This window comes from Cynocephalus volans, chromosome 2 (assembly GCF_027409185.1).
Source record: "Cynocephalus volans isolate mCynVol1 chromosome 2, mCynVol1.pri, whole genome shotgun sequence".
NCBI lineage: Eukaryota > Metazoa > Chordata > Mammalia > Dermoptera > Cynocephalidae > Cynocephalus > Cynocephalus volans.
The window spans coordinates 77,663,839-77,691,714 of NC_084461.1; the positions used below are offsets into that span (position 1 = coordinate 77,663,839).

The following is a 27,876-nucleotide window of genomic DNA, read 5'->3' on the forward strand; positions in this document are numbered from 1 at the left end:
TTGTGCATTTCCTTCAGAGGTAAGTTTTAGGTACAAAGGATTTCACAGAAGGGTGTGAAATGAAGGTGTCTGGAGGGAAACTGTGCCTTCTTTCCTCGAGTAATATATTGCTACTGAGAAAGAAAATAGAGACTGGAAGATAAGGAAGAAATCAGCTTGGAAAAAGTACAACAGATGATCCTAGATTTGTTTTAATTTTGATATTCTTGTTTTGATTAAATGACATTTCTGCATTTTTTATTTTATAAAAAACACTTTGGTATGAAACATATCAAGCAATTCTCTGTTTTGTTTTGGGTTGGGAATGCATTCATTTAATTCTAATTATAATTCTAATTGTAATTCTTAGGTTGTAATTAGCTCTGGGGGATTACACCCAGAATTCAGGTGTTGAATAGCCGAGGCCCTCAGCCATGCCCTCCCCCCACACCCGCCATCCACAACCAGCCCAGCAATGACCCAGCTGCCACTGGAGGCCCGCTGTCTCCCTGCTGGAATGAGGGGGAGCTGTGGGCCCCTCCTTCCCTCTCTTCCCACCCTATTTCCTTTCCCCCTTCCCTCTCCTCCCGCCCCCCCCCCCCCAAACTCCTCTGCAACAACATCCTAGAATGAGGCATGGAGCTTGGGGAAGCTGAACCCAGCCATAACTAGGCAAGGTGCCACCACCACCCTGGGGCCCTGCCAGGGCCCTGAGTGTGGAGCTGGGGGAAGCCGAAACCAGCCGCAACCAGGTAAAGAGCAACCAAAAACACCACTTTCACGCGGGTAGCCCACGCTAGCCACCACAGTTGCCATGGCTGCTGCAAAAGTAACTGGTCTCTATAGCAGTAGTCATAGCCACTGTGCAGATGGCATGCCAGACCCTCAACTGCATTGACACAAGGAGAGGCATCAGCGGAGACCAAAAAAAAAAGAAGGAAGAGGTCCTGTCTCTCCACAAATCACACTCCAGAGTAATAGAAGCAGCATCTGATTTACGATTATAGGGGAGGACTTGATCACACCTGTCTCAGTACTGGACAGATCATCTAGGCAACAAACCAGCAGAGGAACAGTTAATCTATCAGATGAAGGGAACAAATCTATGGTTATTAGAGGGAGAAGGGGGAAAGGAGGGAGGGGGAGGGGAAAGGGGAGAGATTGGATAAAGAGCATAAAGAATAAATATGTAATGATGAATATACTATTAAAAAATTTTAAAAATAAATAATCTTAATTTTAAGGTTTAGGTTCAGAGTTGTAATTTCTGGTATTTTGCTTTTCAAAAACAGCATCAGGAAGGACCAAAGTAAAATATTTTTAATGTATAAACTATAGAAAACAGAAAAGCACAAACACCAAAATCACTTGAAATCTCACTACCAAAGGTTGACCACTGTTGTTATAGTACTTTTCTGTGTGTATACTCACTGGTATACAAAAGTGTGTGTATGTTTATTACTTATTTTAATGTAAAATATTTTTATTTTTTTTTTATTATTTTTTATTTTTTTTTTCATGTGTCAGTACTTTTAATGTTGAGTACATCAAATGATAGTAAAAAGACACTATAAACAAGATGCTGTCCCTCCATACTCATGAACCGCACACTATATTACAGTAAACCAAGTTTATATTCCACCATCAAGTGTGGTTCTCCCATTAGTTCACTTTGTGATGGATCATTAAGAATATCTTCAAACCCAATAGTCTCATCATTACCCCTCAAAATATCCAGTGAAAGGTTTGAGCTTGAAAGAAACGGAAGACGCTGAACCTGCTGTACTGCCTTGAATTCCATTTGTAATTTTAGTGGAGCAGACAGACCCTGGATGTTTCTCAGTGTGGAAAAATTCATTTTATCTTGGTTGAGCTGGAAATTTTTTTCTGATAATTCAAGAGGATGACTGGGCAAAAGTTCATTTTTCACACAAGAAAAACCTTTCCGAAGAAGATCGTGACTTTCAAAAGGTCCACTTGCTGAAAGTTCAGTAACTGGAATACTGTCCTTCAGCTGAGATCCAAGTCCCCTGGCATTCATCTTCAACCCTGCTCTGCGAACAGCCTCTCAGTGCGGTCACCAGCAGCCGGCCCCGCCGCTCACTTCCGTTTCCAATGTAAAATATTTTTAGATTAACATTGCATCATAAAATTCATTTACAATGTACTCTATGATATTTTATAACTTATTTTAAATAATCATGTAATAATAATTAAAATGACACTTTGTATTATATTTGATTTGAGGAATTAATGTATATTAAAACAACAAGATCAGAAGCAGAGATGTTTCGGTTATTATTGCTGCATAATAAACCCCCCCAAAATTTAGTGGCTTAAATTAATTTATGATGATCTCTCACATTTCTAGTATTTGAAGGGTTTAGCTGTGCTGTTCTTGCTTGGGGTCTGTCATAGAGGTCCAGCCAGATAGCGGCTGAGGCTGAAGCCATTTGACTGCTTAATTACTCACATGTCTGATGTCTGCATTGTGAAGTCATGTCCGGACATGACATGTGGATAGATGAAGGTTGTCCAGGTTTCTCTCTTTCCACGTAGACTCTCCATGTGGCTAGCTTGGTCTTCCTGAAAGCATCGTGATCTTGGTAGTCAAATTTCTTATATTGCTGCTGTCTTCTGCCAAGGCAAGCATTCCAAGAGGACTGGACTGAAGCATCAAAACTTCTTATGATCTATACTCTGAACACCCAAAATGTCACATTTCTGCTACATTTTATTGGTTTAAGCAAGTTCCCAAAGCAGAGATTCAAGGGGAGAGAAATTAGACTCCACCTTGAAAAGGAGTGTGGGGGCATAGAAAAATTGTAGGGGACGTAGAAAAAATTGTAGTAGAATAGTAAAAAAAAATTATAACTTTAATGTGTGCAGTTTTGTAACAAATGCCTAAGTAAAGCATCTTCTAAGAGGCCATACAAAGGTCAGGCTCGAGCATACTAAACATTCCAAGGGAGGGAATGTCCCCCACCCGGTTCCAGGAACTGACTAGTTCCGTATCAAAAGGCCACCTGGCCAGACCCCAGGGAAGATAAACGATTGAGAAATGTGCTGTTCCTTATCGGGGTACCAGCGTGCTAAAGCCCACCTATAAATCTAGAGGCGCCACAAATCTATCAGGGTACCAGCCTGCTAAAGTCTACCCATAAATCTAAAGGCGCCACAGGTAACCAACAACTCATTCTGTCACAAAGATCTGTTCAGAAAAACTGTATAAAAGCTGCTTGTATTGTAACTTCGGGGTCGCTTCTGTCCTGAAGACAAAGTGACCCCAGCATGCTGGAATAAAGTCCCTCTTGCTTAATTGCATCGGTCTCAGTCTCATGGTCTTTGTGAAGTGAGCCGTCCCAGTCTGTGGGATTTGTGCATGGTGCATGGATCTTACAGGAGAAGTAGCAAAGAATTTGTGGCTATCTGTCATCTATTACAAGTGGCCTCATCCAATTTGAAAGTAGAATAATGCACTTTTATTCTAATTTCCTGTAATAATAGACTCATAGCAGTTACGTTATAGATTCATTTAAATACTATTACTAGAAAACTGGCACTTGTGTTTATTCTTTATTTATTAAAAATGCTGTCATAGTATAATATTGTGTTTATCCTATTTGTTACACTTGAACATTTCCCATGTCTATAAACATTTTTTATAAAATATTTTAATGACTTCATATTGTTCTGATAAGTTATTTCTGAAAAATACGTATTTGCACAAAAATTATCTACTGGTGTTACTACATTAATGACAACCTAAATTGTTCACCTTGAATTACAGAAGAGTTAAGCAAACCAATATTAAGAGCTGAAGTAACTAGAGATCTGCTAAAGGAAAGACATAACTGCTAAAGACTTTATGCTTAACTAGTCATCAGGGAATTGTAAATGATTGAGAAATCAACTAATCAGGGATATTTAAAGTGAATTCCTGTTTTAGTTGCTAATAATATTTTCAGCCAAAAGTTCCACTTCTTGAAACTATGGTTTTGCTAATGTAAATTGGATGATTTAATAATAATACACGGTTATTGAGTGGTTACTGTAAGGCATCACATGAAGGGTGTTACATACATTATTTCACATAGTCCTCCTCATGACTACCCTTTGAGGTAAGTGATTTAATTCCATATTTTCGGATGAGAAAACAGGTTTGGAAATACAACTGAGATATAGAGATGCTAAGCCACTTGTCAAGCTAACACAGATGGTAGGGACTGACCCTGAATTTAACCTAGGCAGTGTGAACTCAAAACAAATATTTGGAAGTCTGTGTGATGTGGTTCTTCTTTAATAATAATAATAAAAAGTATTGATTAATGATTTGGAGCAAGAGTAGGCTCAGGGAAGAGGAGGATGCAAAGGTAAATAAAACATGACTTCCCTTCTTGAGTAGGCCAAAGTGTAGTGAATGAAATGTGTAGTTATAGGCCAAGGAATAATAATATAGATGATTTGTAAGAGAAGGATACTCAACTCATCTTTTCTATGGGGATGCAGAGGCAGGGGACAGAGGCAGAGGGTAGGTTGGGAGATGTAACAGTGAGTTTTGGTTTGAGACACGTTTGAGGGACTGGTAGGATGTCTGTTTGGAGATACACAGCAGTCAGTTGAAAGTGTGAATCTCCAGCTCAATGAGTAGGATTGGAGCTCTATGTAACAAGGATTATTGCCTACTGTAATCAGAATAGTTTGGTAAAACTGAGATAACTCAACGGAAGTGTCTAGGTAGCTGACAATATGAGTCTAGTTCTAAAGGATGTAAATAAGTATCAATGGGGGAAAGTTCTGTGGTCATTATAGACTTTGGAAATGATGGATTAAATAAAGTTACATTTGTTCTTTTAGGCTTTCTTAGAGCTCCCTATATGCTTGAAGTATTTTGGGTATTTAAGAGGGTTATTTAGTATCTATACAAATTTATTTTCTAAACGTTTTTCTAACAGAATTCTTTAATCTGATCAAAATGTGGGCATAGCATTGCATAGAACACACTGGGGATATTGGTTAGTGCATATGTTAGAGTTGGGAGACTTTTATAGGGACTAGGAAAGACTGACAGTGCTCAGAGGAAAGGTTTAAATCTGATATTGAATGAAAGGAGAGGGTTGAGGTGGAAGCTTGAAGAGGAAGTGAGGTTGAAGATGGGGAATTTTTTGTAGGTGAGAAGTGCATGTGGTGGATGGAGAGTGAAGGAGAAAGGGAAGGAGGGAGGGAAAAGAGACGAAGAAGAGAAGAGGAAGAGAGACTAATAGGAGTAAAGTCTTAAAGAAACATGAAAGAATGAGATCAGAGGCATAGATGATGGATTGTTCTTAGCAAGGAGTATGTATGGGTGTTCCATTTTTAGAGACAGTCTATGGAGATGGAGGAAGAGAGAATTTTGAGGTAAGGGAAATAAAATCCCTTAAGTGTTTGATCTATTATAAAAGTTTAAGGGTGGACAGTTAGTATTGATGGGGATTCTGATGCAGTAATGAAAGCAAAGAAGAATAAACCTTCTTATTTCAAATGTATTAAGATGTACAGTTCATTTTCCAGCAGTTGTTCACACAGCAATGTGGAGGTATAGTGGAGAGGTAAAAACTGATCTAAATAAGATTTACCTTTGCTTTGATTAGGAAAAAACTCACTCAAGGTGGAATTCTATATAAGCATCTTGATTTTATTCACGTTTACTGCTGTGTACCCAGGCCTTAGACAATGCCTGGAAGATAGTGGAGACTCAGTAAGTATTTTTTTTAATGTTTTGTATGATGAATGAATGTTAGACACAGCCACAGCACATCAATACTGTCCACATGACACCGTAAGTTTCCTTTAAGCTCTTTCTAACTTGTGTTCATGAACGAAAGGACTAAGCTCTTGAAAAGACTTGGTACTGAGCTCTGTAGCTGGAGAGACTCTGCGGGCTAAAGGTAGCACTAAACAAGTGGCAGAGGCAGTGGAGTGAGGCCTGCCTCTGAAGGATCATGCTGACCTGTGCCAGGAGCTGGAGCCGCTGGGGCATGAGGGCCACAGTCTGAAGCAGCAGGCCTGGACAGATGGAGGAGGGGAACTTCAGACAGAACAGTAGGTACTGAAGCTCAGTGGCGGCTGGAACACTGTAGTCTGGGAGACCCAGACCTCCTGTAGGAATGCATAAGCCCCTGGAATTCTTGGAGCGTATAAGTAGGGGAGCCCCAAGAGTGAAACTGGATTTCCTGCCAGCAGAGTGCATGGTGTCTTTAGTAGAATTTGATTTAATTTGGAGAAATAATGGAGCAGTGAGACATTTGCACCACGGGTGTTGTGGACTAGTGCATACTTGCTACATACTACGGATACCAAGGAATTAATAGTTTTTGTTACATCACAACCATAAGAAAATTTTAATCAAATCTAACTCTGTCATACCCTCAATCCCCAGCATAGTACTGAAACAGAGTTTGGGCTGCATTTAAAACAGCACTTAATAAAACTTAATAGAAAACTATATTCTTTAAGTGCAAGATAAGAAGAAAAACATTTAATTTTGGGATATGTGAGGAAGTAGATCATGACCACTCCACCAAAAAAGTAGAAGTTTGAGGTAAGAAAAGAAAAAAAATAAGGTGAGTTGCAGTGATTGCTATGAGAAAAGCACAGACATATTTACAAAGCATGTTTATGAAAGCCAGAAAGAGTAAAGTCAATATATTATTAGGCATATGCTTCTGTGTAAAGATGAATTTAAATCAAACACCTTATTTAAAATAAAGAATCAGAAGATTTTACAGAATGTTTTATTTGGCTCAGACCCTTCTCAATGATTTGCTATGTTGATAGGCAATTTGTGAACTGGAAAATTTTCATACTTTGACATGAATTTTTTTGATGTCCTGATAGATGTTAATATTTTTATCAGTAAAAAACCAGTCTGAAATGAGTTTACCTAGAAGTTTGTACCATTTCCAGAAGGTTCTTGACAATCTTTAATGTATACAGTGGGGAGTGTCTTAGCATTTGGAAGATTTGTAGCTGATAGTTACTTTTGTAATCTTATCAAGCATTATAGAAATTCATCAAAAACGGATCTTAGGCTTTGTTGTCATACTTTTTATTTATAAACCACTCTATAATCTGGAAGCCAGAGAATCTCTATCTCAGAGATTTTCCCTTAGAGATACAAGTATATTGACAAAACATTGTAGTATCTTGAGATGACATGGAACTCATTTTTTCACAAGTTCAGTTTGTGTGAAACAGATGGAGAAATAAATTAATACCATGAAGTCATTGTCGTCAAACTTCCTGGGATGGAAATGTTTGTAATCTAGGCTTAGTTTTTACAAGTTTCAAAGTCGTGAAGGATTGTAGAAGTTGGGGAAAGAGTAGAACATGATCAGATATTTTGGTTTCAAACTAAGGCTCTTATTTTAACAGAAATTTGTGTAATCATGGATGCCCTGTGGAAAATTTGAAAATTGTTAATTGAAGGGATTGAGTATTTAAAAAGTATCTTGTTAGGAAAATGGCTCCTGGCATTGACAATAGATGACATGGCACATAAATACCTTACAAATTAAAAAGAGGGATAACAGTACTTAGTTGGACCATAAATGTTCTTCCAGGGCTTTACCTAATTCATTTGAACACCATATGTTTAGCCAGTGTGGCCACTTGCAAGATGCTACTGTATTGTAATGATGAATAAGCTAACTTCTCCTGATCTGACCTTTACACATTGTATACAACTAGTGAAAGTCAACTTTGTACCTGTCTAGCTACACTGCTAAGCTACGCCGGGGCTAATGTCTGGAATCCTGTCGACATCACCAATTGTAGCACTCTTAATCCTGTTCGTGACACCAATTGTATAGCTAGGTGACAAGCCAGTTGTCGGGCTCTTTTACCTGCCAGTAATCCTCCCAACTGGGCTGATTGTTGAGCGAGGGCTGGGTCTGGAGCTCACAGACCCCTCAAGCCCATTCACAGACTGTGTCACAAACCCTTCACATGCCAGGCTGGGTCCCCAGACCCCTCACATACCAGACTGGGTCACCAGACCCCTTACACACAGGTCTATGAGCTAGGTAACCAGCCAAAAGGTCCTTGGAGCCATAGGTTGGAAAGCAGCCAGATCTATACTTGGAGCAAAAGCATATCTTTAGGGACTAAAGAATAATGAAAACTATTGTTTTTCAATTTATGAATCTTAATAAAAAATACTAGGGCTAGCTCACTTGGTTAGAGCATAGTGCTGATAATACCAAAGTCAAGGGTTCAGATCCCTGTACCAGCCAAAAAAAAGTAAAACAAAATTAATAATTAGTACAACAATAGACCAATCAGGGTAGAGAATTGAAAAAGATTAAAGAAGAAATTGGTGAGTTAGAAAACAGAAAAATTGTGGACTTGGTAAGTAAGTCCAAGATGAAAATCACCCTTTAAATCAGTAGTCTTATGACTTCATTTTGCAGATGAGGAGGTAGACTCATGGGATTGAGTGACTGTACAAGATTGCCCAGCTGGTATTTGGCAGGGCACTCGAATGGTGTACCTGACAGGCTCTGTTGCATTTCCTTCAGTGTGAAGGTTGGCAGAGACTGCATTAGAGCCCAAGGCTGACTCTGGGTCTGATGTTTACCTCCTGCTTTGGAGTTGTCTGAGGGCTCACCATCCCAGGGGGCACTTGCAGTGTCCCGCTAGAGGCTTCGTGGCATCTGTGATAGGATCCCCACCTAGGCACTGCCAGGAGTGCTTCCCATTGTCAATAAAGTCAAATTTCTGGGACACTGCAGAGAGGCAGCCCACAAGTGGTATGTGAGTGTGTGTGTGTGTGCACACGCTGTGTCTGCTTTTCTACCTTTGAATGACATGGATGAGAGAAATATTTTACTTTCTTCGTTGACCCTAGTCTGAGGAGACGGTGGGAGGGTACAGGAGAGCAAATTTTCTGTTGAAAAAACAGCTGCTGCTTAGCTCCATCCATTTAATGCCATGGCGAAATGGGGACCCAGATTTGCTAGTTCTAGTAATTTTTCAAAATAATCTAGAAGTCTATTTTCTAAAATATGAAATCTTCAAAATCTAAATATTGGTAAAATGGTCTTTTAGTATCATTTTGTAAACACAGTTTGAACTAAAAAAACACACCTGTAAGCCTCTGGGTTGAAACCTCTAGATTCATAACATGAACCTCCACCTTTTACTCTTCTCTTTACCTGCCATCATTGCAAATAATTCATAGAAAACAAAGGTATCTAGTTTCTTAGTAAAAACAGACTACTTTCAATAAGTAGGCACAAAAGAGAAAGAAACTCACAGAAAGTGTCTGAAAGAAATCATATTTTACTTTTTTAGGTAATACTGAATCTCAGGGGGAAAATATTGTTTGACTAGAACTCATTAGAGCTATTTTCAGTGAGATCTTAAATGCAATAAATTGCTCTTGTGGCTTTTGTCTTTGAGATCTGTGTGGAATTACAAGATTATATTTGTTTGTGAAGAGTTATAGGTGGCAAAAAAAAAATCTATTTTTAAGTTCTTAAGATCTCTCTTCATAATTTGAGAAATTGTTGTTGATTGTTTTGAAGATGGAAGGGCACCGTCTAATGGTGACTCAAGATATCTTAGCCAAACACTTGATCCTGATATTTCAGAGGAACAATAAAGCATGTCCTACTACTACTCCTTGACAGAAACACTGTCACATACTGATTTATCAGCTACATAAACAAATCTTGACTTACTTATTGCCTCTGAATTTGCCTTGAAAGATTTAGAATAGTGAAGCTTTCATTCTGTGCTTTGCAAAAGTGGGATAGAAAAAGCATAAAAGTGTCTTCTTAGAGCCCCACATCACTCTACAATTGAAGCGTCTGTACAAGGTACTTCCTGTTTCCTTGGTGGTATATGTAATCCAGATATAAGAAGCTTGAAAAGCTTTTGTGAACTGTTTCTTGGTGATTCATGCAAATGGGAATACACAGTCTCATGGAAAATATCAAGTTTAAATATATTGGAAAGAACGTAGGAATCAGATTCCCAGTTACATGAGTTAAAAGAAAATTAGTAAAGAAGGGTTAAGATTTCTGGGTTAGATTTAAAACTGATTCATGTCCTACCAGGCACTAAAGCTGTAACCCATGGATCATCTGTTTCATTGGACAAAAGTTACTTGTGCCTTTACCAGACAAAATTTTCCAAATTTATATGTAACTTCACTAAGTCTGGGATCTTTTACCAATAGTAAACAATTGTTGATTGAACAAAGTACATTTCTCTAAATCTTGGGTGGGTCTTGTATGATACTGAAAGTATCTGCCACACACTTTTGCCTTATATACATGTTTTAGATACTTTTTCTTAAGGTAATCAATACTTGTGAACCTTATGTCTATTCCCATGCCATTGGAATCAAAGTACAAAGTACAGACAACTGTGTTTGGCTCTGACAGAACTAAGTAAGGCAAGGCAGAATGAAGAGAGTCAGTTGTTTTTTCCCTACTCCATACTTTTCCTACCTTTCCATTACTCTAAGATGGGTTAATTTATTCCTTCACACATTTCCTCATTAAATAAGCATGTCTTGAGGGACTCTTATATGCCATGGACTATGCTAGGTGCCAGGGATGCACAGGTGTCCAAGATGAGTAAGGTCATTGTTCTGAACTGTTTTTGCTCTAAGGAGAGAGACAGAATAGATACAAATTGTGATAGGTATAATGGAGGAAACAAAAGGCTGAGAGAAGGATATCAGAGGATAAGCTTCTTTACAGACAGAAGGTCATTCTGAAAAGGTGACATTTCAGCAAAAACATAAAAGATGAGAAAGGGTCATGTGAAAGGTAGGAGAGAAGAGAGTCTTAGGCTTTGGGAGGAACCAGCTGTGGCACAAACATGGGAGTGGGCTTGACCAGTGTGGCTTAGCAAGTGAGGGGGCAGAGGTACTAGAAAGAAAAGGTAGGACCTGTTTATGCTAGGTCTTGTAGCTCATGGTATAGAGTTCGTATTTTATTCTAAGTGCAATTAGAAGCCTTTAAAGATTTTTTAATAGAAGATTTTTATTATAGAAAATTTCAAACATACAAAAAAGGGGAAGGAATAGTATATTGAACACAAATAAACTCATCACCCAATGTGGGATTAGACCCCAGCTCTTCTGACTTCCAGTTCAGTGCTCCCTGATTATTACTGATCCTCTCATGATTGATATCAGGCAAAAGTATGAGAAAGAGTAAAAAAATTAATTGAAAATATGAAGGTGATAAAAATAAACTGTAAGAAGCCCTTTTTAAAGTTGAGTTATTTTATTGTGACATCATTGATTTTGCCTATCTGTAGGGTGCAGTTGAATATCAATACTCATGAACAATATGTGATGCTCAAATCAGAATAATTATAATATTCTATAATATACACTGTCAGTGCTACTCGTGGCCCTTTAACCATTCCTTCCTCCCCCCTTCCTTCTTGCTTCTAGTACCTTAGTTGTCCTTTTGAAAGTTCAGTGTGTTGTTGTGAATGTTGTATCTTTCTTTTATTTATATGTTTATTATTTTACCTTCCACTTACGAGTGAGAACATATGGTATTTCTCTTCTGCACGTGGCTTATTTCTTTTTTTTTTTTTTTCTTACTGGTAAGCGGATCACAACCCTTGGCTTGTTGACATCCGCACCACGCTCAGCCAGCGAGCACACCAGCCATCCCTATATAGGATTCAAACTCATGGCCTCAGCACTACCAGCACCTCACTCTCCCGAGTGAGCCATGTGGCCGGCCCCACGTGGCTTATTTCACTTAATATGATTTTCTCTAAATTCATCCATGTTGCTGCGAATGGCAATATTTCGTTCTTTTTTCTGGCAGAGTAATATTCCATTGTGTATATATGCCACATTTTCCTTATTCAAATGTCTGGTGGACATTTAGGTTGGTTCCACCTCTTCACTATTGTAAATAGAGCTGCAGTGAATATGGGGGTGCAGGTATCTCTCTGGCATGAGGCTTTCCATTCCTTTGGGTATGTGCCCAGCAGTGGAATTGCTGGATTTTATGGCCGTTCTATCTGTAGTAGTTTAAGGAATCTCCATACCATTTTCCATAATGGCTGCACCAATTTACAATCCCACCAGCAGCGTAGGAGGGTTCCCCTTTCTTCACATCCTTGCCAGCATTTGTTGTTCTCTGACTTTTTGGTGATAGCCAGTCAAACTGGGGTGAGATGGTGTCTTAATGTGGTTTTGATTTGCATTTCTCCGGTGCTGAGTATAAGAAGCACTTAATGAGAGGCTCCAAAATGTTTTGTAGAACCATGGCAGACAGGATTTAAAGTGATCTTGAATACGTAAGAAAATTAGGAAAAATACTAACTTTAGATGTACAACTTTAACATTGTGTCTACCTAAAACTTTATAGAAAAATTTTTTGTTTTGTTTTGTTTTTTTAATATATAAACCCACTAGGATAGAAGGAAGAGGAGAGGAAGCAATAGTAATGCAGTTTTGGAGGTAGAAGGCAGATGGATGAGTAGTAATTGGCTTAGCACACCCAAGAAAGCTTAAATCTAAGGTAGCAGGCTGAGAAATAGCCAGATTTGCATAGAAGAATCCAGGAAAAGCACAGGAATTAGTAGCACCAGGTACCTCTATAACTTTGGTGAAGTGGGTGAGCAACTAGATGGAGAGAAAAACTGCTCCAGGGCATCTTTAGAATCATCATCCATCTCATCCTACTGCAGAGTCCTCCCCACCCACCACTCCCAACTCTGGTGTTTATTCTCCAGGAAAGGTGAAGCATGACCTCTTGACTGGTGACGTGAGGAATGTTTGAGGGTCAGGATCCCTAAAGAAAACAGGGGACTGAGTCACCATATGATGGCAATGCTGAGCCTCCAATACTTTTCCTTCCTTTGGGTCCCAGAAGTCTTGGTAATTATATCTGTACCTTCTAGATGGGAGAATGGAAGATTCTTCTTTGGGGAACCTGATCAACCTATGAGTAAAGTTCTCTCTAATAGTACTAAAATCAGGACCTTCCAATGGTTCACATATTTCACCCAAAGTTGACAAATTACACCCTCCCACACAAGCTCAGGACTTCCAATTAGCATTTCGGTCTCTTATTCTCAATCACATGCAGATATTCAGATCCATACGTTCAAAGCATCCATTGGTCATTTTTGTTTCCTACTTTTTAAGAATATGCAAATGACCAAGAATTACCAGATATCTGAAGAAATCTAATATAGAAGATAGATGCCAGAATAAATATCAAAATAATTTAGAGGTAACAGAGACTACAAAGAGAAAACTTAAAAAAAAATCAGTACTTTTCTGAGAGATAAAAAAGTATTGGGTTAATGAAAAAAGAACAAGATACTATTAAATTCTTAGCTATTGAAAAAGTGATAGTGTAAATGAAAAAAATTAGTAGGAGAACTGAAATTGGTGGAGATGCCATTACTAGGCAGGCGTTCTTTTGAGAGCATTTTATCTGAATTTCTGCAGTCCTAAAGAAAGAATTTCTTAAGAGTTTATTTTAGAAAGTTCTTGAGACAGTCTTCACCTCAGACATGCGAGCATGAACATTTTGTCTGAGTCTTGAGATACAGATGAAGTCGACAACTATGATTGACTATGGGTAGGAGAGGCATATGGCTGGTTGGGGTTCTGTGAGAGAGAGTTACTTTTCACTGTTTACTTTCTTGTTCCTTTTTAATATTGTGCTGTGCACATATATGTTATTCGAAGTTGAGTAAAATAAAATGTATTCTTAAAACTTGAAATTAAATCAATAAGAAAATGAAAGGTAGTAACATTACCTATAATCTCAATAGAAAACTGTCCTCTTTTATCTTAGAAAATATTTAGCATTTCCTCAATTTGTAATATTAGATTATTTTGTTTTTTTTAAAAATTGGAAACTTAAATACTGTATTGGTATGAAAGAAAGAAAAGGTCAATTTTTTGCAGAATATGCCAAATACAAATAGTGCAGATTAAGAATTCTTAGAGGATGAATAATTGATGATATGAATGACGAGACTTCTCTTGTTCCACAGGAGTAATACTATAGTTTTAGAATGCCCCTTAGAAAATGTAATAGAATTCAAGTAATTCTAAACCTGAAAACCTTGCTCCATTAGGATCATATTTTCAGTATTAATTACCTGGTGGTCACACCGTGAGAAGCTGCTTGCTATGGCACTGACAAGGCAAAAGTTGAAGCTGAAAGGTCAATGCATCCTTTCAATTCTGTACTAATAGTATTTGTCTTTTCAGGTCCTTGTCCCATCACTCATGATATTGTACAGTTGTTTATTCTGAAACTTAAAAGACATAATTAACTTTCAAATTGAGGAAAGATTCTTATAGAAGTTAATTACTGCAAAATCAATTGAATTCTTGCCTTTCCTTTACATTGTTATCTATTGGGTCCTGACTCTCATTTATTTATTTTACACTGTTTTTTATTCTACTCTGCTTCTACAGAGTTATTGAGGCCTAAAATAGACTATTCCCATTTACTCAGAATATACTGAACTTGTTATATTTCGTAAGGTACTCATTAATATGAGGTAAGATGGGAGGAAGGTCCTATTCTAGATAAACAGGATTTAGAATTTAATGGCTGTTATGACACATTGCTGTTGATGAATGTTGTTTTATGACATTTAATGTGTTTATGTGCTAAGTAATCCAAGTGAGGAATAAAGTTGAGCAAATACCAGTGGATTTTTGAAAGGGAGAAAAGAGGCATCCTGAAAAACAGCAATAGAAAGGAATTAATGCCAGACTAATTTAAAGAAGCATGATATTGGGGTTTCTTGGTAACAATTGGAAGGGCATTAACTTTTTCAGGACACTGAGTCAGTGTGGTGTGCTCCTGTCCTGTTGTGTTCTATTCTGAAGACATCCTTGATTTGTTTAACTGTCCTAAGTTTCCTTACTAGTCATTGCCAGTTGTGAGGTGAGGGGAAAATATTAGACTGTGAATATAGATGGTGGTAGTAATTACATGAGTACAGGAAAGATAGTGTGTGTGGTGTCCTTTCACAAGTGCTTAGAGAAGACTAATACTGCTGAATGTTAGCATGGGGAAAAGAGGAGCTTCCCTTTGGTATATCTTAACATGAGATTGCAGTTTTACAGATGGGAAATTGGTGCATAAATACTGATGTTGAAAGTGACAGAAAATCCAACCCAAACTAGCTAGAGCAAAAAATATAATTTATTTGTCAGTAACTGAACAACCTAAGGTAAAGCTGGATTCATGAACTTAAGCCTGATTATTAAGATGTGGCTCCTCTTTAACTTTTGGCTCTGTCTTCAGCTGTATTGGCTTTATTTCCAGAATGTAGGAAAAACTGGCCCCAATCATCGTCATGATCCCAAATCCACTGGTAGAGAGAATCTACATCCCTGTGCTTAAGCAACATCTCAGAATTGTGTCCTCTTGCCTTTGCTTGGCCTGGTCTGAATCATATGTCCATCCCTGTGAGTATCTTGGAGCCAAGGACCATCTCTTAAGTATTTCTGTGTCCTCAGTGATTATTAGCACAGGCTGTTTTGGTAGCCACTCAGTATACGAACGTTATTCCAAACAATAAACCGCTCTTTCAGAAACAACCAGTTTGCATTGTAAGAGCTACTCTAATATATTCCAGATGTTAATTTCGAAATTTACTTTGCTGCATTAGGGGACTTGTTGGATGGACTGAATATGATTACTAGAATTCAAGAACCAGAGACTTTGTACTTGTGTGTTATCAGGACTCTATTGGAATTTCAGAGTATAATTCAGGAAATAAGAAGCAAGAAAATAACCCAAATCTCATATTGTCTTAACATGAGAAGAGGTCCATTAAGAGATAAGAGATCTATTGGCAGGAATAGTTTTAATTACTTTGAATCATATCAAGCAAGAGTGGAAGGTGTGAGGAAAACATGGAAGACAATTGGAAATGAGAGGATTTGACATTGGAGTATTGTGGCATTACAAAGAGGAGGAAGGTTGTCAGTGATGCTAAAATTATTCTTTTACAATTGTGACATATGAATTATGCACAGTATGATCTTTAAACATAACGTTGTTTAAAGTTTATTTTATAAAGAAATTTAAAACAAGCGGTATGATGGGGAATGTAAAATTTTTTAAACTCTATTAAGAGAAAAAGTGACCTGAAATAGATTTAATATTTATGTGTTGTGTCAATTACTAATATGTAGTCTTCTGAGTTTAATAAAGAATACAGGGAATCCAAAGACTGGATTTTTAGTATGGTAAAGGAAAGCGTACCTAGTTATTCTAAAAAAGAAACTACTCAGCACTTGTGTAATTATGCTTGTCTTATAATGGGAACTTCATTTTCAAAGTTTTTTTCATCTTTTAATTTCTATTGTATGCAAGCTTTGCCCCAACAGCTTTTCTTACAGTGTGAAAAGATGAAAGGAAAGGAGATGCAATTATCAATGATTTCACAGAATTTGAGGCATTTCCAATCATGCTTGTTTGTTCATTTTGCATAATCTCATAACTCACTGATGTGGGCCAATTTAAAATGAATTTACTGACTTAAATACAAGATTTTGGAGCTCTAATTGCCTGGGAAACTGTAAGAATGCAGCATTTGAACTCATTGGTTTTAACATTAAAAGATGTTAAATATTTGAATTAGTCAAGAGAACTCTAGTATCATTTAAATAAGTGTAATGTTTATTAGAATAATAAGGTGCAGACTTTTAGGAGACATAATTATGCAGTTTTATGGCAGTTTTGGTTATTGTGCATGCGTTTAAAATATTTGAATGCTTGGAAACATGTAGCATAAATGATCTATTATATTATTCAAGATGGAGAACTGTGATTTGTAGGAGTAAAAGGTAAGAGGCAGTATGGTGTGGTTATTGGGTGAAGAGTCCGAACGTGGGCTCCTGGATTCAAACCCTGCCTAGCCACTCGCTTAGCTGAATAACACTGCATATATTAACGAACCTGTCTGTGCCTTAGTTACCTCAGCTATAAAATGAGGTTAATGATATTCCCGCCTTCTTCATAGAAGAGTTGTGAGGATTAAATGCATCAATGTGTATAAGGTACATAAACAATACTATTAGCATGTGGTGTTATGATTATTTTCTACAGGTCATTACAATTTTCTTTTAGAATGCATGGAATCTTAAAATGCAAAGTCAGAATATGTGGAAAAACATACGAGGAAGTCTGTAGTAAGTTCACACATATAGCACTGAAAAATTCAGTAGTTAACTTAAAGCTACAAATGTGGCCTTTTTTATATCCCCTCTAGGACACACTCCTCACACTATTCCTCACTTTCTAGGACAGTGTTTTTCAAAGTGTATCCCAAGGATCAACAGGGCTGATTGTAAATGCAGACTCCTGGACTCCACACTAGACCCACTGGATCAGAATTTCCAAAAGTGAGAATTAGCATTTTACCAAATGCCTGAGTTAACTCTTATGCAGGACAGATTTTTAGAACTGTTCCCATTTGTTCATGATTCTCTCCACTCATGCTGTAATCTCACTTTCACTCTTTCTCACTTTGAACTTCAGATGTCTTCTTACTTCACTCAACTCAGGGTTCTATCACACCTGTTCAAGGTCTTTTTCTTTTGAAGTCACAGTAGAACAAAGTTGAACTTTTGCTTTTGCATCCAAGGCCCAGGTTGCTACCTTCTTACTGCTGCTTTCTGTATCCTCTTTATCCTCCCTGGTTCATTTCTTTAAATCATTCTGGCCATAAAATTCCACAAAAGATCTTCAGTTGGCTTTGGTTTAGATCAAAACTGCTCCCAATTTCCTGTCTTACCCATTCTTTGCGTTTTTTCATTCCCTTTCTCTTATCTTTTTCATTTCCTTTCTTCCCATGAATATTTCTGGACTAGAAGTTAGGGAAGAGTTTGCAGCTGGTGAAGGAGAACTGTTTTATTTCTAAGTTCCTGAGTCCCAGAGCAGGCTTGCTTGGAGGGAAGGGGTAGGTGCAAGAAAAGTTCTAGCCCACCAGAGTCTCTGTCCCTATTGGCTTGCAGCCCTTTTCTGGACTCCATCTGAACTCTGCATTTCTGTCTATGGATTTTGCAATCAGAAGCATGTGAAACATCATTGAGCAACCAAAGATGACATTGTTTGAATCTACTTGACTGAGAAAATTGCATTTAAGCCCTAAAATATATGAAGAATTCACATACTTGGTGATTCCTAAATGTAAAGTCATGTGTAGCTGTGTGGAAATACCCCATACATGAAAATTTTATTACTGCTTGGCCAAGATAAAGATGAATAGGGAGCATTTTGGCTCATAGAGTGCATAATGCAACTCTCCGTTAAAACACATGAACTTGTTATGTTCGTGTGACTGATCACATAGATCCATTGGAATCTTAACGATCTGTGAGATAAATTGTTCACATTTTTAGAGGTATATCTACATTACAAAACAGCACTGCTTTCAAGAGGCCAATGTGCTGTTTTGCTTTTGAAAGCATGTGAATCACACAGAGCTGAAAGTAGAAACATGTTGATGACTCATAAACACACACATTATGGTAAGAAGGAAACAATAGAAGTTATGGAAAAGAAAGAAATATGCACTTGGCCAAATTTTCTTGTTTTAAAGAGACGTGGACATTTTCTAAAAAGTATTAGTATTTTAGCTAGTAAAGTGGAAAAACTGTAAGTTCTGGAAATTTATCCCTTTTTTGAAAGCCTTAGCAGTTCCTTGCAATAACTAAAAATTAAGTTAAAAATCTCAAATAAGACAAATTTAAGGATAAAGTAGATACCAACCAAGAAATCAATTTAATGCTAAAGCTTTAGCTTCAGCTGTTTTAGTTTTGGTTAGTATTTCAGTTTGATTTGGGGAAAAATGGACTTTAATTGAATTTCCATGTCAGTGCTTAGGTTTTTCTTAGAATAAAGTGTGGATGTCAATTAAATTTTAAATAAACTACATTTAACAAATAAGTTTAACTTATAACTATTATCTTGGCATTTTGTTTCTAAAAATTTAATCTTGATAAAAAATTTAAAATTACTTTATTTTGAAAAGTAGTCACTAATAGTAAAGAGAGAACCATAAGAAGAGACTGTGACTTTGCATCACACATTTGAGTTGGATGGCTTAGTATTTGATGTATTTATGTCTTAGTTGTTTAATGTCTAACTCTTCACCCTGTGTTTATATCTGTAGGTGGCACAATCTAATGAAAATATTTTAGATATGTTTTGTGAATACATTTTTTTCTTTTTTTCTGTAGGGATGCCCTCTGCATCTTTATTAGTAAATCTTCTTTCAGCTTTATTCATCCCTCTTGTATTTGGAGAAACAGAAATAAGGTTTGCTGGACAAACAGAGTTTGTTGTTAATGAAACAAGCACAACAGTTATTCGTCTTGTCATTGAAAGGATAGGAGAGCCAACAAATGTTACTGCAATTGTATCGGTAAGATATAATTGTTGTTCTGTTCTTACTGAAATAGATATGAAACTTCTCAGTTTCAATGGCAAGGATTTTCTTTTCTTTTTCTTTCTTTCTTTTTTTTCTGTTTGAAATTTTGAGTAGTTTCATTATGATTTGCAGATAACACTATTCATGTTTCTTACAAGTTTATAGAGTAAGGTGGCCATGTGCATTTGACAATAGTATTTTAAAGACATAGACTGATTATTTTAAAGTGTTCATATATTTATTTTAAAATGAGAACTTTTTGGGGGGGTAATTTGGAATGTAGCTATCTCTGCTCAGACTTAGTTATCTAGAGAAAATATATGGAATATTTTAAAGTAGAAGAATGGCATTAAAAAAACCTTAATTATGTTGGAGAGATTTTTTGTGGGAGAAGTTAAGTATATTAATGAAGTAGAAATTAGGTAGAATTTGTTAAACTATTGATTTACCTTGCACACAGTTTAGTAATTGAATGGATTCCGTGTGCATGGATGGGTATGTGCCTATTTTTAACCAGTAAGTAACATCATATAACCACTAAAGATATTGCCATATTTGAGGCAGAAAGTACTTGAAATTTTTGTTTGCAAAAATACATTTTTAAGAAATAGGTTAAATTATCACATTATGAAACATTGTAAAAACAGAAAAAGAAGAAAAACCACCTATGAAACTAACCCAATGTTATAATTTCATGTGTTGCTTTTAGTTTTTCTTTAATTTATGACATGTATATTTACTGAATTTATTTTTACTTCAGATATTATATTTTATAATCTTTTTCATATACTTTTGATTGTCTCCTAATAATTTTTTCAGGTTGCTCTGTCATTTTCACAACTTTTCTTTTTTTTTTTTTCACAACTTTTCTTGATGTTGTTGTCCTCAATTGTTTTTTATTGTGATTGCTTCTAATTTTTGCTATTGTGAATGTTACTCTGGTGAAACTGTTGACATACGTGTCGATTTTTTCATATTTTGGCTTGGTAAATCTTTTCATAGGTTGGATCCTGTGTTTTTCTGTTTGTTTTATTGGCTCTTGATAATACATTGTAAAAGACTGTGCCATTTTTTGTAGTACAGTGAGTACAATTGTTCAAACACCCTTGATGACTTACTTGAATATCTCAAGTATTTAAAACTTAATTTGTATTTATAAGTAAGAACTAGAAATTGACTAAAATTTCCCTTTACATGTCCATCATGTTTTATTTGTAATAAATCATATTTTTTTCTAGTAGTTAAATTATTCATTTTGAGCTTTTGATGAAACAAATCTCATTTGGATTTCGTAAGAAATTGCTCCTTTATAATTTCATAATTACTACTCGCCTGAAAATCTTATTAGCAATGGTGGTTTTACAGAATAAGATCTTAGAAAGATAAGGAAATCCTATAATGACTAAGAAGTTTGGAATGCCAAAAGAATTGAGTCTTTTATTGGAGTTGTTGTGGGAGAATATAAATACAGCTTAAGGCTGAAAGTTTTGGAAAGAGCCATTTCATTGAAATTGATAGGGAAAATAATTGATTTCCCTGACACAGTTTTTGGCAGGCAACTTTTATCTCTTCTTTTGAGACTTTTAGCTACATTTTGTCTTGTTAGGTTTGCTGTAGTTCACTCCAGATCAATCAAGAGGCAGAGAAAAAAATGTACATCATTACTTTCGTATATAATTATTACTTTTACCATAATTATTTCTTTTCCTTCCACAGCATAAACAAATGTTTTTGTATAGAATCATTTATTTTTGTAATGCTTTTTTCTAGAAATGATTTTAAAATATTTATGTTGGATGTTTTTGTACATCTTATCTATAAACATTAGTGACAATTGATTTGTGCTTTTTCTCTTGATTGCTCTAATTAGCATCAGTTTTACTTGTCCTAATACTGTGTTATATTTTGCATTTGATAGCTGTATGGAGAAGACACTGGTGACTTTTTTGACACATATGCTGCAGCTTTTATACCTGCTGGGAAAACAAATAGAACAGTGTACATAGCAGTATGTGATGATGACTTACCAGAGCCTGATGAAACTTTTATATTTCACTTAACATTACAAGTGAGTCCTTCAACCCCCCTTAAACTCATAAAAATCTTGCAACACTTAAAAATCTATTTTTCTAGAGATAAGCCAATTCAGGTGATTGGTGGTGGTTTTCATAGAAGTCAGAATTGACAGCCTCTTCAGTTATCCACAGTCTGGTTATTCCTCAGACAATCTTGTTTAGATTTTACGGCTAGTTTTTGGATTCATTCAGCTTACTTAGGAATTGCCATGACAGATGCTACAGAAAACCTTGTCTTTGGCCCTTTTCTCTTGTATCCATTCCCCACTACCAGATGCACAAAGAATGACCGTGACTTCTAATTTCAATGGAGAGAGATACAAAAAAGCCGGCATGGAACTGTGAGGTCCCTGTGCACAAGAATAAAGTCAGAGTACCCTTGGGAAAATACTTGGATAGCCTAAGATTTAATTGAGCTTTATTGGCTTGATCTGTTAGGTTGAGGCAATGACTGCTAATACTATTCTAGTTAATTTTTCTGAAAGGCATTGAGAATTTTTTTAGAATAATTGTCAATATGATTAATTTTTTTTTGAAAATGATACTTGAAATGCCTTTACTTTTTTTTGAAATGTTTTTACTTTTGTAAATCACCCTTTTTTTCATATTTCTTTATGTTGCTGTTGAATATCAATGGAAATGTTGCCAAAAACTCTGTCCATTTTTTTACGACTAATTGCTTTACTATTTTATCTTTAATTTGGCTTTATGATTTATAGAATAACTAATTATTGTTTCAGCACCTTTTATAGCATAAGAAAAAAATCACATTTGAGTAGAATTTCATACTGTGTACTTAATTCTCTGTTATATTAGTAATGACACTGTAGTAATTATAATATACTTTATAATATAGTATTACTAGCCAGCAAGTACTTATAAATCTACTTTTATATTATTTAGAGACATATTAATGGTTTTCAAAACTTTTTTGAAAAATTCTCGTTTGGGACATTTTTTGTTGACTAGTGTGAATCTTTTGTTAATCTGTGCATTAAATGTATATTTGTATTTTTATTTATACAAGGGGTCTTCAAAAAGTTCATGGAAAGATTAATATTATATTTTAATTCCATTTTTCTATGAACTTTTTATTTATTAGTTTTTTTTCAATTTTATTTGTATTTATTTTTGTGGGGCACAGTTCGTTATTTCAATGCATATGTTTTACTGAGCAATGAATTTTTTGAAGTACTCTCATATTCTGAATAATTACTTAAAGACAGAAATTCTATTGAAATGATTTTTTTTTCTAATTTTTAATTTATTATTTTATTTTTGGGCTTTTATTTTAGAAACCTTCAGCAAATGTGAAGCTTGGATGGCCAAGGACTGTTACTGTGACAATATTATCAAATGACAATGCATTTGGAATTATTTCATTTAATATGGTATAGTTGCAATTTGATGATTCTTGTAGTTGCTAGATAATAGTTTATTGAATTTTTTTGATTATTTTTCATGATGTTACCTAGTGTCATCCTGTTTTTTGATATTTAAGTGTAATTTGTTCTAACTCTATTTCTATTCCACATTCTGTAGGCTGTCCAATTTGTTCTACCTAAGATTTTTGTATATTGAGGAAGCTTATATGATTGTGGTCATCTCTTGTCCTAATTTCTTTATGATGATGAGCCCGCTGACTCATTTATTACCTCCCTTCGCTGGTCTCCAATTCAGATGTGTAACCCAGTGCCTTTTGCTTGATTTCCTCAAATGCCACTTAAATGAAGCGTTCTCTGTATCCAGACTCTTCTGAAAATTTGGAATGACTAGGAGATGAGAAAGCGTATTTAAAAATACTAAAAAGTCTATAGTAAGCTTAAAAGTGAATAGCAGATACAGTTCTTCAAAAGAGCTCTTCAGCTCTTCAAAATCCCCATCCTGAGAATTTCCCATTAATATTTTCTGAAGGTTAAAACTCCATCTCATTCCCCTCCATTTTGCTCAGCAGTTTATTTTCTCTCTCCTAACAGTAAATTCCTGTGCTTCTCCTATGTTCAGAGGGTTTTATACTTAGAAACAAACACACAAGACAGGTCTGTGCTTGAGAGAAATTGTTTTCAGCTCTAAAATAAAACAAAATTTATCTTCAATACAATTGGATTTGGCCGCTAAGTTTTTGAATACAGTAACCTTCCTGATATGGGATCTTTTTGAATCATGTTACTATTTATCATTAAGGAGATATGATGTTATACTTACCAGCTTTTTGTTTCTTTTCCAATTTAGATCACTACACTACATTTGGTAATATTGTATGTCATTTTCTTAGTACCTTAACTTATCTTTGAGACAAGGTGGTCTATAGATAAATAACATCCTTATAGTTGCAGTAGATATTTACTAAAAAGGGTATTTGTTTACCCTCAATCTAGTAAATATTTGGTAACCTCCATTATGTTGTCATTTATAAACACTAATTTAATCAATCAATTATTTCTATTTCAATGCTGGGAAATTATTTATTGTGAAGCAGTCTCCCTTAACTGCTTAATTTCTATCAATACTACTTTCTCTTTGCACTCACTTCCAACTTATCACCCCCTACCTCATACTGACTTGTTTAAAGCTTTGGTGTTTTTTTTTACCTTCTACACCTTAGCGTCTGGGAATGCATTCTAGTTTCAGGCATTGGTCCCAAGTCCCTGACATGTAGGGTCTCAGTGCTGTCAGGCAGCCTCTGACAGCCTTTGATTGGGCACCTGCCCCATGTTCTTAAAATTAAACTAAGTAATTGTTGCACTAACAGCAGGTGCTCAATAGTCTGGACTTGGTCTCCAGTCTTGATGATGATGATATTGGTAATGAAGATGACATTGATGATGGTAATAATAATAGCCGACATTTATTGAGCCCTCAGTTTGCATCAGGTACTCGGAGAGGCACTTTATATGAATTACCTTGTTCAAACCTCATCACAACCCTTTGAGACAGGCATTCTTAGTCCTGTTTATGGACCGGCCTGCTGAGACTTAGTGTCACCTGAGAGTCCACCTAGCAGATGCACGTTTAGCTGCTTTCCCCCTCCTCTTCTGCCCTGAGTTTCATCCAGCCAAACCTTATGTTCAACATTTGGAGTCCTCACTCTTTCTTCTCCTGCAGTGATCATGTCCTGAAAGTCATCAGCAGTCATCTGCTTTTCAGTGACAGGCTGGCTGATGAGGAGGAAAGAGTGGTTGGGAGCAGTGGCGCCAGTGAGCTGCTACCTTGTTCTGGAGGCATAACTCATTTCTGTGACCTCCAGGTCCCCTGTGAGCATTTGAGTTTGTCCTCTTTCAACTAGATAACCTTGCAGATTACTCAGCAAAACAGTTTGTTGATGGTAGAACCAGGACAAGAACCTACATCTTATACATGACTGGTTTTATGTCCCCTTTACAGTGTTATCATTAAATTTTCAGCATTTTTATTAGCTATTGTTAATTGATGCTAGGAAATACTACATTCTTATATTACAATGTGGGTTGATTTGTCTGTGGATTTAGTATTTCTAAGGTAAAAGTCTTTACTGCCTCCTACTTCTGATTGCTCAAGGTCTGATTGTCTATCCTTGCTCTTCCCAATAGTCTTCCTCAATCACAGTGAGTGAGCTGAGGGGCAGAAATGAGTCTGTGCCTCTTATTCTCATCAGGGAAAAGGGAACCTATGGAATGGTCATTGTGACTTTGGAGGTAAGTTTACTCTGAAACACTTAAATGCTAATACTTTTTAGAGTTTATGCCAGATGCCTACAATTTTAAAAATCAAAATATTTTGTATAATCAACTTGACACTTAAAAAAATAAAGATAAATACTTTTGTTTTGTTATCCAATAAATTTCATGGTTAATATAAATTTTTTTTTGCTGCTTGCATATACTATACTTATGTGAAACATAACACATTTTAGGTATGGGATAACCACAAAATAAAATAATAATAATAATGTTAAGTCTATAAAATTCATAGAACTTTATAACACACTTTTCAAGGATATAAATTTTAAAAATACCCATGGGTTACTTGGGCTGATATAAAATTATTTAATGTGTAGTCTTCCCCCATTTTTTTCAGTACACTTAATGGGTGGTGTTAACAATAGTTGCACTCTGCCCTGGAGGTCCATAGATATCACAGACGTGCAATGAATAAGACAGGCAATGGGTGATGTGCCTTTCTCAGGTGCTAGCTGTAACCATTCTATTTTATTGCCTACTGACCACGTGCCCACCGTTGTGTTGCCAAATTGCTCTTCTAAGAGACACACATTTAAATTTTCAGATAATTTTTGTGTTTTATAAGATCCAGAACATGATTAGGAAGTTCTGATACTGGTTTCTATCGTAATTATTAACTGTAATCAATAAAGTCAATTCCTGAATTTATGTAACATAATTCTGTTGAAGCATAGAAGAGTTTTGTTTATGCTCATGGGTATCTGTGTCAGATGGTGATTATGTTAATTACACAAGAACATGAAATAGCATAATGCAGTATGCATGAAAAACATAGTAAAGACCAACTAAATATGCAATAGTCTTGCAAGTTCTACACAGGAAGTCTTGAGCAAGTTTTTATGTATTTAGGAATATGCACTTAGGTAATACATTTTAAAAAATATTTCTGATAACAAATATGGGAAAACTTAGGAAATAATTGGCTATAGAAAGGATTAAGCATCCAGGTTATAATGTTTTCAATTTATCTATGAATGCCTAAAGTTAAATATTTTATTGGATCTGTAGGCTTTTGTTTCGTTTGAATAATTATGAGTAGCATTTGTGGAGCATCTCATATTGCCATATACTGTTGTAAATGCTTTACACTGATTATCACTGCATATAAATAGCAACTCCCAGCACTCTGTCTGCCTCATGCTCATCTTAATTTTTTCTGCATAATACTTACCATCATCTGACACATACACATTTGTTTATCCTTTGTTCCCTTTTATTAAATGTAAAGGCCATGTGGAAGGGAATTTGCTCTGTTCACTGCTATATCCTTAGTACCTGAAAGAGGTCAGGCACACAGTATTCAATAAATAATTTTTAAAATAAATGATTTTATTGTATCATCATATACAGCCTGTGAAGTGGAAATTATTATGCTTGTTATAAAGACGAGGAAAATGCACACAGAGTTGTTTAATACTTTGCCTAAGTTCACACAGTCAATGGCAGAACTGGGATTTGATTCCATTACTTGAGGGAATATGCTAATCTTGAATACCCTTCCTCCCAAGAAGAAATATTTATAGAGTTTGTTTGGGGGAGGGGGTTAATATAATGGTTGTGAAAAATAGCTTTTTAGAAACCACATAGTTTTATGTAATTATAGTCAAGATCTATAATTACATTATAGGCTCTTATTATTAATTAGAAGGGTAGACTTACATATAGGTTAGTACAATTCTTGCAAAATATCTTCAAGTAACCTTCAGATTTTTGTCACCTGACATCATAATAATGCTTTCTCAATCTTGTGAAATATTTTGTATTTATTGATTATATTGTGTGTTTCTTTGTAGGTAGAGGATGGCCCGAATCCCCCTGAAGAAGATTTGAGTCCAGTTAAAGGAAATGTCACCTTTCCCCCTGGCAGAGCCACAGTAATTTATAACTTGACAGTACTTGATGATGAGGTGGGATATGTTAATTACTTAAATGGGGCAAGGACTCTGTAACAGACATATTAGAGAACTTTATGTCAATTATTAAATTGTGCTCAGTATTTGAAATTATTCTAGAACACAGTCCCATGTAAAGTTAGTATATTGTGATCAATTATGCTTTAGCAATAAATAGCTGTCTGTTTAATCTTGTTAATATTTACCTTTCTTAATTCACATTGAATTTTACATATAAAAGCTGATGAAACTGAATATAACTGGCGACCACATGTAATACAAAAATTTAAGCATTTTGTACACCCTGATGATTGACTTTTGTTAGTGATTTCAATCTTGAACAAGAACAGTACTACTTACCTAACTTAAACATTTTATATAAAAGCAAAGAAAAATTCCACTGCAGTTGATATTCTTTTGTCTGGATATTTTAAATGTTCCCATTCATAAATTTCACATTGAAAGCTACCAAGGATTCAGGTATATGGCACAGCTAGTGTGACTGCTAAGGAAAGAATGAATTTGAACAATATGTGCACGGATGTCCCTTGAGCTAAACAAGAGAAAACATGACTTTTTGTAAAATAATCTAAGCATTGCTAGAAAGAAAAAAAAAAAGAATAGCTGAGAATTTATAACCCTCCCTCTACCATCCTACAAAAATTCTGAAACCTAATTTTAAAGAAACCTCAAGAGAAGAAAAAAAAATGCATTAGAAGACATTATTAGGAAAGAGTATTTATCTTGAAAAAATGAAATATTTAG

The 27,876-nt window shown here is 35.7% G+C and overlaps 2 protein-coding genes across 2 annotated transcripts in view; one reads left to right on the plus strand and one right to left on the minus strand.

The window, feature by feature from the left end:
- Window positions 1–1,489: 1,489 nt before the first annotated feature.
- LOC134370892 (proteasome maturation protein) lies at window positions 1,490–2,087 on the minus strand. The gene has a single exon (XM_063087816.1). The coding sequence runs from the start codon at window positions 2,018–2,020 to the stop codon at window positions 1,595–1,597; it is 426 nt and encodes a 141-aa protein (XP_062943886.1). The 5' UTR covers window positions 2,021–2,087; the 3' UTR covers window positions 1,490–1,594.
- Window positions 2,088–19,236: 17,149 nt separating this feature from the next.
- The window catches only part of ADGRV1 (adhesion G protein-coupled receptor V1), a 548,065-nt gene continuing 539,425 nt past the window's right edge, over window positions 19,237–27,876 (plus strand). The window contains exons 1-5 of the mRNA XM_063086652.1: window positions 19,237–19,419; window positions 21,344–21,493; window positions 22,796–22,891; window positions 25,070–25,174; window positions 27,013–27,126. Of these exons, the coding sequence (XP_062942722.1) occupies window positions 19,237–19,419; window positions 21,344–21,493; window positions 22,796–22,891; window positions 25,070–25,174; window positions 27,013–27,126 (648 nt within the window). The remainder of the gene's footprint in view (window positions 19,420–21,343; window positions 21,494–22,795; window positions 22,892–25,069; window positions 25,175–27,012; window positions 27,127–27,876) is intronic.